This window comes from Pseudophryne corroboree, chromosome 10, assembly GCF_028390025.1.
Source record: "Pseudophryne corroboree isolate aPseCor3 chromosome 10, aPseCor3.hap2, whole genome shotgun sequence".
NCBI lineage: Eukaryota > Metazoa > Chordata > Amphibia > Anura > Myobatrachidae > Pseudophryne > Pseudophryne corroboree.
The window spans coordinates 292,730,661-292,744,572 of NC_086453.1; the positions used below are offsets into that span (position 1 = coordinate 292,730,661).

General features: G+C 46.2%; 1 protein-coding gene across 13 annotated transcripts in view; it reads right to left on the reverse strand.

The window, feature by feature from the left end:
• CAMTA1 (calmodulin binding transcription activator 1) overlaps positions 1-13,912 on the reverse strand; it is a 2,328,268-nt gene that overhangs the window by 53,077 nt on the left and 2,261,279 nt on the right. For 12 of the 13 annotated variants that reach the window (XM_063943384.1, XM_063943385.1, XM_063943386.1 and 9 more), the window contains 3 exons: positions 12,739-12,759; positions 9,283-9,476; positions 7,455-7,529 (listed from right to left, as the gene is read on the reverse strand). In XM_063943384.1, the coding sequence (XP_063799454.1) occupies positions 7,455-7,529; positions 9,283-9,476; positions 12,739-12,759 (290 nt within the window). The remainder of the gene's footprint in view (positions 1-7,454; positions 7,530-9,282; positions 9,477-12,738; positions 12,760-13,912) is intronic. The other variant, XM_063943383.1, reaches the window with a different exon arrangement.

Genomic DNA, 13,912 nt, shown 5'->3' on the forward strand with positions numbered 1-13,912 from the left:
GGGCTTGTATCGATATCTGCATAAAGTGGGCGTCTCAGGGCTTGTAGCGGAATCTGCATAAGTGGACGTCTTAGGGCTTGTAGCAGTATCTGCATAAAGTGGGCGTCTCAGGGCTTGTATCGGTAACTGCATAAAGTGGACGTCTCAGGGCTTGTAGCGGTATCTGCATAAAGTGGGCGTCTCAGGGCTTGTAGCGGTATCTGCATAAAGTGGGCGTCTCAGGGCTTGTAGCAGTATCTGCATAAAGTGGGCGTCTCAGGGCTTGTAGCGGTATCTGCATAAAGTGGGCGTCTCAGGGCTTATATCGGTATATGCATAAAGTGGGCGTCTCAGGGCTTGTATCGGTATCCGCATAAAGTGGACGTCTCAGGGCTTGTAGCGGTATCTGCATAAAGTGGGCGTCTCAGGGCTTGTAGCGGTATCTGCATAAAGTGGGCGTCTCAGGGCTTGTAGCGGTATCTGCATAAAGTGGACGTCTCAGGGCTTGTAGCGGTATCTGCATAAAGTGGGCGTCTCAGGGCTTATATCGGTATATGCATAAAGTGGGCGTCTCAAGGCTTGTATCGGTATCTGCATAAAGTGGGCGTCTCAGGGCTTGTATCGATATCTGCATAAAGTGGGCGTCTCAGGGCTTGTAGCGGAATTTGCATAAGTGGACGTCTTAGGGCTTGTAGCGGTATCTGCATAAAGTGGGCGTCTCAGGGCTTGTATCGGTATCTGCATAAAGTGGGCGCCTCAGGGCTTGTAGCAGCATCTGCATAAAGTGGGCGTCTCAGGGCTTATATCGGTATATGCATAAAGTGGGCGTCTCAAGGCTTGTATCGGTATCTGCATAAAGTGGGCGTCTCAGGGCTTGTATCGATATCTGCATAAAGTGGGCGTCTCAGGGCTTGTAGCGGAATCTGCATAAGTGGACGTCTTAGGGCTTGTAGCAGTATCTGCATAAAGTGGGCGTCTCAGGGCTTGTATCGGTATCTGCATAAAGTGGGCCTCTCAGGGCTTGTAGCGGGATCTGCATAAAGTGGGCGTCTCAGGGCTTGTAGCGGTATCTGCATAAAGATGGCGTCTCAGGGCTTGTAGCGGTATCTGCATAAAGTGGACGTCTCAGGGCTTGTAGCGGTATCTGTATAAAGTGGGCGTCTCAGGGCTTGTAGCGGGATCTGCATAAAGTGGGCGTCTCATGGCTTGTAGCGGTATCTGCATAAAGTGGACGTCTCAGGGCTTGTAGCGGTATCTGCATAAAGTGGACGTCTCAGGGCTTGTAGCGGTATCTGCATAAAGTGGGCGTCTCAGGGCTTGTAGCGGTATCTGCATAAAGTGGACGTCTCAGGGCTTGTAGCGGTATCTGTATAAAGTGGACGTCTCAGGGCTTGTAGCGGTATCTGTATAAAGTGGGCGTCTCAGGGCTTGTAGCGGTATCTGCATAAAGTGGACGTCTCAGGGCTTGTAGCGGTATCTGTATAAAGTGGGCGTCTCAGGGCTTGTAGCGGTATCTGCATAAAGTGGACGTCTCAGGGCTTGTATCGGTATCTGCATAAAGTGGGCGTCTCAGGGCTTGTAGCGGTATCTGTATAAAGTGGGCGTCTCAGGGCTTGTAGCGGTATCTGCATAAAGTGGGCGTCTCAGGGCTTGTAGCGGTATCTGCATAAAGTGGACGTCTCAGGGCTTGTATCGGTATCTGCATAAAGTGGGCGTCTCAGGGCTTGTATCGGTATCTGCATAAAGTGGGCGTCTCAGGGCTTGTAGCGGTATCTGCATAAAGTGGACGTCTCAGGGCTTGCATCGGTATCTGCATAAAGTGGGCGTCTCAGGGCTTGTAGCAGTATCTGTATAAAGTGGGCGTCTCAGGGCTTGTAGCGGTATCTGCATAAAGTGGACGTCTCAGGGCTTGTAGCGGTGTCTGCATAAAGTGGGCGTCTCAGGGCTTGTAGTGGTATCTGTATAAAGTGGGCGTCTCAGGGCTTGTAGCGGGATCTGCATAAAGTGGGCGTCTCAGGGCTTGTAGCGGTATCTGCATAAAGTGGGCGTCTCAGGGCTTGTAGCGGTATCTGCATAAAGTGGACGTCTCAGGGCTTGTATCGATATCTGCATAAAGTGGACGTCTCAGGGCTTGTAGCGGTATCTGCATAAAGTGGACGTCTCAGGGCTTGTATCGATATCTGCATAAAGTGGACGTCTCAGGGCTTGTAGCGGAATCTGCATAAGTGGACGTCTTAGGGCTTGTAGCAGTATCTGCATAAAGTGGGCGTCTCAGGGCTTGTAGCGGTGTCTGCATAAAGTGGGCGTCTCAGGGCTTGTAGTGGTATCTGTATAAAGTGGGCGTCTCAGGGCTTGTAGCGGGATCTGCATAAAGTGGGCGTCTCAGGGCTTGTAGCGGTATCTGCATAAAGTGGATGTCTCAGGGCTTGTATCGGTATCTGCATAAAGTGGGCGTCTCAGGGCTTGTAGCAGTATCTGTATAAAGTGGGCGTCTCAGGGCTTGTAGCGGTATCTGTATAAAGTGGGCGTCTCAGGGCTTGTAGCGGTATCTGCATAAAGTGGACGTCTCAGGGCTTGTAGCGGTGTCTGCATAAAGTGGGCGTCTCAGGGCTTGTAGTGGTATCTGTATAAAGTGGGCGTCTCAGGGCTTGTAGCGGGATCTGCATAAAGTGGGCGTCTCAGGGCTTGTAGCGGTATCTGCATAAAGTGGGCGTCTCAGGGCTTGTAGCGGTATCTGCATAAAGTGGACGTCTCAGGGCTTGTATCGATATCTGCATAAAGTGGACGTCTCAGGGCTTGTAGCGGTATCTGCATAAAGTGGACGTCTCAGGGCTTGTATCGATATCTGCATAAAGTGGACGTCTCAGGGCTTGTAGCGGTATCTGCATAAAGTGGGCGTCTCAGGGCTTGTAGCGGTATCTGCATAAAGTGTGCATCTTAGGGCTTGTAGCGGTATCTGCATAAAGTGGACGTCTCAGGGCTTGTAGCGGTATCTGCATAAAGTGGACGTCTCAGGGCTTGTAGCGGTATCTGCATAAAGTGGGCGTCTCAGGGCTTGTAGCGGTATCTGCATAAAGTGGGCGTCTCAGGGCTTGTAGCGGTATCTGCATAAAGTGGGCGTCTCAGGGCTTGTAGCGGTATCTGCATAAAGTGGACCTCTCAGGGCTTGTAGCGGTATCTGCATAAAGTGGACGTCTCAGGGCTTGTAGCGGTATCTGCATAAAGTGGGCGTCTCAGGGCTTGTAGCGGTATCTGCATAAAGTGGACGTCTCAGGGCTTGTAGCGGTATCTGCATAAAGTGGGCGTCTCAGGGCTTGTAGCGGTATCTGCATAAAGTGGACGTCTCAGGGCTTGTATCGGTATCTGCATAAAGTGGACGTCTCAGGGCTTGTAGCGGAATCTGCATAAAGTGGACGTCTCAGGGCTTGTAGCGGTATCTGCATAAAGTGGGCGTCTCAGGGCTTGTAGCGGTATCTGCATAAAGTGGACGTCTCAGGGCTTGTAGCGGTATCTGCATAAAGTGGGCGTCTCAGGGCTTGTATCGGTATCTGCATAAAGTGGACGTCTCAGGGCTTGTAGCGGAATCTGCATAAAGTGGACGTCTCAGGGCTTGTAGCGGTATCTGCATAAAGTGGGCGTCTCAGGGTTTGTAGCGGTATCTGTATAAAGTGGACGTCTTAGGGTTTGTAGCGGTATCTGCATAAAGTGGACGTCTCAGGGTTTGTATCGGTATCTGCATAAAGTGGACGTCTCAGGGTTTGTATCGGTATCTGCATAAAGTGGACGTCTCTGGGCTTGTATCGGTATCTGTATAAAGTGGACGTCTTAGGGTTTGTATCGGTATCTGCATAAAGTGGACGTCTCAGGGCTTGTATCGGTATCTGCATAAAGTGGACGTCTCAGGGCTTGTAGCGGTATCTGCATAAAGTGGGCGTCTCAGGGCTTGTAGCGGTATCTGCATAAAGTGGGCGTCTCAGGGCTTGTATCGGTATCTGCATAAAGTGGACGTCTCAGGGCTTGTATCGGTATCTGCATAAAGTGGACGTCTCAGGGCTTGTAGCGGAATCTGCATAAAGTGGACGTCTCAGGGCTTGTAGCGGTATCTGCATAAAGTGGGCGTCTCAGGGCTTGTAGCGGTATCTGCATAAAGTGGACATCTCAGGGCTTGTATCGGTATCTGCATAAAGTGGACGTCTCAGGGCTTGTAGCGGTATCTGCATAAAGTGGACGTCTCAGGGCTTGTATCGATATCTGCATAAAGTGGGCGTCTCAGGGCTTGTAGCGGTATCTGCATAAAGTGGACGTCTCAGGGCTTGTAGCGGAATCTGCATAAAGTGGACGTCTCAGGGCTTGTATCGGTATCTGCATAAAGTGGGAGTCTCAGGGCTTGTATCGGTATCTGCATAAAGTGGGTGCCTCAGGGCTTGTATCGGTATCTGCATAAAGTGGGCGTCTCAGGGCTTGTAGCGGTATCTGCATAAAGTGGGCGTCTCAGGGCTTGTATCGGTATCTGCATAAAGTGGACGTCTCAGGGCTTGTATCGGTATCTGCATAAAGTGGGCGTCTCAGGGCTTGTAGCGGTATCTGCATAAAGTGGGCGTGTTAGTACTTGCACATGCAGATGCACGTCTGTACAGCGGGCAAGAGCTTGTAGTGGTATCTGCATACAGTTGTGAAGCAATACCAGCAAAAGACGCACACTTGGGCGCTGCACCATCTGATCAGAATCAGACACTTTGTGCGGCATCTCATGGGTAATCCCCATTCACATCAATTTCATTTTGCGTGTTAACAATCCATGTACCTGTATGGAAGCTAAAGTGTTGCAGTATCGACAGCTTCATCTGTAAGACTATTTATCTGTATGAATGACTGAAGATGCCTTTACTCATTGGATTCATGTCTTGCATATACAGTACTATCTCTTTAAATAGCACTAAAGCTGTATATTGAGTATCTTGTTGTGTATAGTTCTCATTGCTGCAAAGTCAATTGCGCCCAAAAAAAGAAAAAAAAGTGCTCGCCCCTTTTATATTCAAGAAGTACCGCTGGATTGTGTAGCAATAAATCTGTTTTGTGTTTTGTCTATTGCTTTTCCGAGTTGGTCATTAGAATTATGACAGTCCCTCCATCCTCCGGGCACTTAACTGAAAATCCACCTATCATTTAAATTACTTGCAATGCAGTTTGCCACGCACCTCCCGCCTCAGAGCGCTTCACACTATCATTCTTCTGTTCCACATCATCTATTCATCTTCCATCCTTTCCCTATCTGTTCTGCAGCCAGCCGCATGAGAAATAACCAGAGTTAACTTGTCTTTATGAACAGTTGCTATAATCTACAGCTAGTGTCTTTGGACAGATGATTGCTCTGCATTGGGGATTTCATCTCGGGAAATGATATACTAAGTGGGTCAGCTGGCTTCTCAACTTGTTAAAAGTTTGTTAACAAATTCTGCAGATTATGTATGTACATTGTTCTCCAAGTCAGCACAATGTTCTTTAATGAGCTTCTGTTTCAATCAATCTCCTCTCTAAGGCCTCATACTCACTGGTTAAAGCAATCATGTTTTACCTGTAGTGCCATTAGCTGTGTCCACTACGCATCACAGGCTATTATTATATAGCTCACTGATCCCTATGTTCAATAGATCTCAGTACTCCGTGAGTTGCCCAAAATGGAACATGCTGCATCATTTCAGGTATATCCGGATCCTAGCAAGTTCACAAGCCACATCTACAATAGTGATCCCTTTATAATGGTAGGAATACTAGCTGCATTCACTGTATGGTGCTCTAATGTATACGTATCATCATTTGGAAGCGGGAGGGGGGGGGGGTGATCCCTCAAATTTTGGGGGAGGGTATTTTACTACGATGCCTACTATCTCAACTGTCTGTCAGCATACTATGGAGCCTATTCATCATCATCATGTTTTATATAACGGCCATTCATTATTGGGGTCTAGTATTCATATAGAGTTTGCTTGTGAGAAGCAACGGTAACTTCAGATGACGCTAGTTCGCAGAGCCCCGCTACTTCCTACGGGAAGGAGGTCCGGGTTGCAGAGAGGGATCAGAGGGGATCCCTCTGCCGCTTCCGCACTGCGCGACCTTTGGCTGTGCACATTCGTGATCTCAGGTCACGCATTTGCAATCAGCCGGATCATCCCCGGTAAGTATAACTGCTACTTCTATAACTGTGTTAGGGGATCGCGGGGTTTACCGCTTCAATGCTAAATTGCTCCGGTAAATAAGTATCCTCCACCGCAACTCGCAGGGAGATGGGTTCTTAATTATCAGGGGTCCCAAAAGGATCTGGCTCTAATAGATCCATCACTATTAGAGCCCCAGCCCTTTAATGTGTGTTCGTTGCCGCACATGTTAGAGGCAGCAGTTTTAAATTACCTCGTGCCTCTCAAAATCTATTTTTTTAATATAAAGATAATTGTTGCACAAAAGTCAGTGATATAAGCAGATTGTTACCATAATATACTTTAATGTCATAATAGCTTGACAATACTTGCAGAATTGAACGCCGGTAACCTGTTGTTACACCCGCACTGCGCTGCCGTAAGTAAATGCGGATATTTTAGCCTGTAATCACAGTTGTGCACATCTCTGCAGCTAGACCGAAACTACCCGTACACTTGATTTCACAGCCTTCATTATCATGTGCACTTGGCTCCATTCCATCCTTGGTGTAAGAGATCCATCTGATAACACAGCATATTTGCTCTGCTCACCAGGAAATTCCTATAACGGAGTCGCTGGCGTATCTGTAATGGTGCAGTGTGTGCGGTGCACACGGGGCCCTGGGTCCAGAGAGGGCCCACACCGCACGCACTGCACCCATTTCTCCTATACTTACCTTTCCGGCGTCCATCGCTGACTGTGTGTGGGCCCCCTCTGCTCCTGTAGCTGGCACCGCCGCTGCTAGCGCAACGAGCGCTAGAGACTCTGGCAAAGTGTCAGAGTCTACAGCGCATGCGCAGGACTCCGAAAAAATGCTGCGGCAGCCATTTTTCGGAGTCCTGCGCATGCGCTGTAGACTCTGGCACTGTGCCAGAGTCTCAGCATTGAGAGTGCTAGCAGTGGTGGTGGCGGCTACAGGAGAGGTGGGGGCCCACACACTGAGTCTGTACACGGGTCCCCTCCTCTCTAGAAACGCAGCTGAACGGAGTTATACTCCTTCAGCATTAGGGTTAGATAACGCTCAATCTCCCAGCCCCTTAATGTGTGTTTGTTGCCGCACACGTTAGAGGCAGCAGTTTTAAAGTACCTCGTGCCTTGGATACTTTAAAATTGCTGGATTCTAGATTCTGATTAATTGATGGACTACATTCTCATGGTCCAAAGGTCACCCCACAAATGTCTGCCCGCAATGTGTGCAGGTACACTTTATTAAGTGATGGCTTGTAATGGAGCATGTATATGTTATGGCATGTTTAGTTTTTAGAGTGTAGATTTTATACCTGTGACGGCAGCGACGTAAAAACCTCATAATTTTCCGAGCAGCTTGATCCTGCTTCTTTGTAAGAAGACTGCTTCTGTAGGAGAACAAAATGGGACATTTTACATATTGTACCTCCCAATGCATAATATCTTGAAATTAGGAGGCTATAAGCCCCACCCATGACCTGACCAGAAAATAGCTACATTCATGCCAAACACCATCCACTTCTGTGCAAGCTCCACCTCTTTCTGTGAATCATTACTGTCCCACCAAAGTTGGGGCTGTTGAGAGTTGTGTGTCTTAGACAGTATATAGCATACAGATATGTCCATAATACACTTATCCTCAAATCGCACACCAAATAGCCAAGTTTAGCGCACTGTGTGACTTTGTAAGTTGCGCCAAAACACTAATCCTAAGTATCTAGTACACTTTAAGCAAACTAATACGCAAAATGAAGGAAAAAGAAGTACAATGGAGAAATAAAAGTAGCAAAATTGAGGACAAAGGGGGTCATTCAGATCTGATCGCTGGGCTGCGTTTGTTGCTGCCCTGCGATCAGATAGTCACCGCCTACAGGGGGAGTGTTTTTTTTGCTGTGCAGATGTGCGATCGCATGTGTAGCAGAGCTGCACAAAATGTTTTTGTGTAGTCTCTGCGCAGCCCAGGACTTACTCTTCCAGTGCGATGAGAACAGGCTGATCGGGGCCGGAGCTGACGTCAGACACCCTCCCTGAAAATGCTTGAGCCCGTCTGCGTTTTTCCGGACACTCCGCGAAAACGGTCAGTTGACACCCACAAACGGCCTCTTCCTGTCAATCTCCCTGCGAACGCCCGTGCGAATAGATTCTTCGCACCATCCCATCACAGGGCGCCAATGCCCGTTGCAGCCGTGCGATGCACTGGTGCAGTGCGGTGCATGCGCAGTTCGGATCTGATCGTCCGCTGTGCGAAAATGCACAGCAGCGATCAGATCTGAATGACCCCCAAAGGTTTGTTAGCAACCCAAACACATTAATGGGCAAGACCATGTTGCACTGCAGGTGGGGCAGATGTAACATATGCATATGAATAACCCCCAAAGTACATAATCTAGGTTAATACAGGTCCAATACGTTTGACTGACACCATGCATTTTAGGCTTAATCTGTGATTTTATACCAATTACTTTGCTAGAAAAATGCTAGTCCTAGGTAGCTAGTACACTGTGAGCAAAGTATGCAGTCTGGGAAAAAAGGCAAAAGACAGGTCCAATACGAGTGACCGGCACCATGCATCGTTATGCTTTATCTGCAACTTTATACCGATTCCTTTGCCACAAAATGAATAGTCCTATATACTTAGTAAACTATCAGGCAGAGCCCTGACCTATTCAAATGAAGGCTCGCTACCCTACACGTTACGCCCCAGAAGGTGCATTTAACACAGACTAGTAAAAAAAAGCCACATGAGCTGCAAATTTAAATTCACCCTCGGGGGCTTAAAGAGCAGGGAAACCCATAGATTCTAGCACTTAACGCTGAGTCTATGTGTTAATGCGCATTGCCTGCAGGCTTACTGTACAGGGAAATTTACTAATAATTGAATAGCTTTGGGCGTTAACCTAGAGCTTTACCAGCGCGGTAATACTGCAGGTAATTGAATCTGCCTTTATATGCGAAGGAAGATGCAAAATTGGGGAAAAAGTGCACAGCACAGGAATAGTGGCAGGCGTCTCATGCAATATGGCGAAAAAAGATAGGTATGAGCACACCTCTGTAAATACAGTATATTACCCCCTATTACCCCCCTCCCACACACACACACACACACACACACACACACACATCTTAACATTTCTTTCACACCTCAGTTTCTGCTGCACAAGAGAAGTTGTCCGACGCTTCTGCCGCATCCGGCCGCACTCCTTGTAGCTCCTGTAGTACTGCTGGATAAGAACTGCAGCACGCCGGCTCTGCTGGAACTTCTTCTGTTCATAATAGCTTCTGAACTTGCTCTGGATGAGAATTGCAGCTTGTGTCATCTTTTTATAAAGTGCATACTGTGTGGGAAAGGAATAACTCCATTAATATATCTCTAACATGTCATCTTCACTGGCAGATCCGATTGCAAGCGTTTTCTTTTTACTTTTCAATAAAACCCCTTATTCATAGTCCACGATCAGTAGTTGATGTATCATAGATTATACATTTAAATGGTATAACAACATTTAAATGTACAAAAGAAACCCTTGGCAACATTGTCTATTGACATTCCAACGTTCCCCACCTTTCACGGTTTACTACAACATAAATGGAGCGACACAAGCAGTATCGTAGGAGAAAAGTGGACTGAATGTAGAGGTCTGAAGTGATGGTGAGTCAATCAGAGCGTGTAAATCTACGTTGGAAAAATATTTAAAAACAATTCTACATGTGTCTTTCAAAAGTAGTATACTGTAGACTGTCTGAGTGAAAATCATCTGGATAATGTCAATATTATCCTACAGTCACCTGCTATCTGGGAGACAGCCCAAGTAGCATGAGAACTCGCAGAGTTCAATTCTATCAGACAGCGTTCTGCAAGGTGGCGCAAAATAGGTAAGTATGTATTATCCTAATATCGGACTATCCAGAATTTATATTACATTAATGGAAGTGTTTGTTAGAAACTTTGAGACAGACTTTGTATGCTGTTGATCAGATAAAATGACACAATAAAATCATAATAATTCATAATGTTCTGTAACAATAGACATGGACTATAGACCTCATTTGCTGCTGCAAGCTTGGCTAGTTCAGATTGGCGGGTGAAATTAGGCCTTCATTTATTTAATCAGGACAATTAGCAGCCAGTGATGAACACAATCATAAATAGCCTATTACCGAGCACATCTATGTGACAGGACCATCACAAGTGTTCCAGCTTTGCAGCACAGCAAGACACTGTTGCTGCCCGTCCGTCACTCTGCACACAGCACGTTGCCTAACAATGCTGAATATTTATCTGTGGAAAATAGCCGCCCACCCAGACGGAATTGTGCAGAAGGTCAGATGTAAAAATAACATTAAACACGCAGGACAGAGATCTCTAGATTAACCTGGGCCTGTGAATGAGGAGGTGATGAGATTCAGCAACCATGTACATCAGCACAACTCTGCTTTATTCTAGAAATACTGCATAGGACTAAGTCATTTAAAGGGGAAGCGCAGTACATAGGGCCTGATTCAGGGTTATACGTGAATGCATTTTGCTCGCTGCGCAATTGTGAAAATATGCTAACGACTCACATCCGCTGCATACGTTCAATAGCAGAAACATCGTACGCACAGCAGTCAACCTTCGAACTTCTGAGTAAGTCTATGCTGTGTCAGACACAGAGGCTCTCCTAAGGTGCTGAGGGCTCTCCAGCTGTGAGCGAATTTGCAGTGGCTGACTTTGGCACGCCCACAAAATGGTCCAGATACGACTACGTTTTTCTAGTCACACCCCAACACCCACCCCCCCCCCCCGTTACCTCCCCAAATGCTGACTTCTTGTCACTCAGTTTTGTGACTGCACGTGAGCACTTTGGCTATAAAGCATGCACAGTGGCAAAAGATCACTCCACTGTGTCCAACATCAATGCAAATCTGAGTCCCATAGCCTCAAGCGTGGTGGCCAGGTCTAACTACTGCCACATCCCTCATGTATGTGAGCAATATATATATATATATATATATATATATATATATATATACACAATATAAATAGCTTAAGTAAAATAGAATGTAATACTACTTTACAAAAGTTACATGCATATACATCACATCATACAAATATATATATATATTATTTTCTGTTAAACATGTAGTTAAAAAGCTGCTACAAGTTAATAGTGCTCTTTCCGTCATGTTTTACTATTTATTTATTTATTAATAATTAGTTCTATATAGTGCGCATATAATACACAGAAATTGCATAGAATGTTAACAGGACGGTTGAGACATCCACGGGGCCAGGGTACCGAGAGAGGGGTGGCCACGCCCTCTCCCTGTCGGTGGCACTGTGGGGCATTGTGTATCTGGCAGTGGCACTGTGGGGCAATGTGTACAATGTGTATCTGGCAGTGGCACTGTGGGGCAATGTGTATCTAGTAGTGGCACTGTGAGGCAATGTGCACAATGTGTATCTGGCAGTGGCACTGTGGGGCAATGTGTATCTGGCAGTGGCACTGTGGGGCAATGTGTATCTGGCAGTGGCGCTGTGGGGCATTGTGTATCTGGCAGTGGCACTGTGGGGCATTGTGTATCTGGCAGTGGCACTGTGGGGCATTGTGTATCTGGCAGTGGCACTGTGGGGCATTGTGTATCTGGCAGTGGCGCTGTGGGGCATTGTGTATCTGGCAGTGGCGCTGTGGGGCATTGTGTATCTGGCAGTGGCGCTGTGGGGCATTGTGTATCTGGCAGTGGCGCTGTGGGGCATTGTGTATCTGGCAGTGACGCTGTGGGGCATTGTGTATCTGGCAGTGACGCTGTGGGGCAATGTGTATCTGGCACTGTGTGTACTGTGTAAAAAGGGGACTCTGCCTGCGTACTGTGTAAAAAGGGGACTCTGCCTGCGTACTGTGTAAAAAGGGGACTCTGCTGCCTGCGTACTCTGTAAATAGGGGAATGTACTGCGTCAATGTGCAATGAAGGTATGCTGAGAGACGACACAAGGGGTAGGTGATAGTGTGCTGAGAGACGACACAAGGGGTAGGTGATAGTGTGCTGAGAGACGACACAAGGGGTAGGTGATAGTGTACTGAGAGACGACACAAGGGGTAGGTGATAGTGTGCTGAGAGACGACACAGCGGGTAGGTGATAGCCATGTTGGCACGCCCCATTTTCAGTGGTCACACCCCTTCTGGTATGTGACCACATTCCTTCTGGTGCGTGGGCACGCCCATTTTTTCGGCGCGTGCACATGCTTTACTGCTGATTTAGTTTTTTTTTTTTTTTTTTTTTGGGGGGGGGGATTGGCGCCACTCTTGATCTTGCCCTGGGCTCCAAAACCCCTAGTTACGCCTCTGCAGTTCGACCAGGAACCAGCACCTCCGGTCAACTCGAACTTCATCACATCCGGCCCATAGTATGTGATAACATGCTATGTATGAGGGCTGTGCGCCTACAGGGTAGCGGTGACAACGCTATAGCTGCTCCTGCCATATACTTAGTATCATGAAGGTCAAAAAGAGAATAATCTATGTTCATGTTCATCCAAAATGTCTTCACGTATTTCCTATAGTAGATAACTTGTCTAAGAATGTTTCACCACTGCTACGGCAATTAGATTTTATTACCTTCAAGGCTATCCATGTAAGCTTTGGGAAGAATGAAGTAAGAGGGTTAATAAAAGAGTACAAAACATAAATAATAATAATAATAATAATAATAATAATAATTAGCATAATGAAAACGTTTAACAACCAGGTTAATCTTTAAGTGTTTGAGGACATAATAAGCAGAGAATAACAAATAACAGATTGTGATACTGTGCGATAGTAAATGGCGTTTGTCCATGACACAACTGACTCTGACAATACTTTAATTATCTGAACATAATTAAAAACAGTATTTTAATATGCTTGGCCTATGATAGTTACTTCTCATTAGAGAGAATCATCTCACTGATCTCCGGCCTTTGATAGCGGGGAGGCAGCTCATTGGCTTTGATGTGTAATAACAGCAGTCTTCAGCCGGCCTCGTTTTCTGCTTGGCTGCTGTTTATTGCGCCCATAAAACTTTAATGTCCAGTCCCATTTAGCAATTTTTATTGAATTTGCAACAAAGTAAAATAGGCGTTTCAACACACTGTGTGCGGGTGTTCCTCCAAATTAATTTCATATCAAGTAGTCGAATGTAAAAAAAAAAAAAAACCTGAACAAAATCTCGGCACAATGCAGAGCGTTACTTATCAGCCGGTCCTCGTCCTCAACAACTTAATTTCTGTACAAATTAAATCGCGTTGTTTCTTTTAAAGGTTGGAATAGTGACCTATACTGTATGTTGCTTTTTGGGTCTTTATGTGACTCAAAATGTGCCAAAATCTGAATTCATAATCTATACCTCAATCCGGCATTTATAAAATGTTTACAATTTCTATTTTAAATTAGATGTAGACATATAGGAACATCTCTGTCTGATTTTGTCCATCTTTATTTTTATGACCTCTCTCAAAACGACTTAGCTGTACCACAAGCATTGGGGAAGTGGGAGGAAATACAGAGGGTATTTTTTAGGCAGATTTTAGGCATGGTGCAGCAAATAACAGAAGCACCTCATAGTTACGAATCCCAGATGACTCAAGCATTCTGGATGGATAATAGACCCCGTACCAGCAGTTGGTAAAACAGGATGTAATCATGTGACCGGCGAAGTGCAATATAAGATTAACACAGTAATTGTATATTCTATGTTAATGAACCACAATTACTGTGTTAATCTTATAGTGCACTTGCAGCTTTGTAAAAGTGA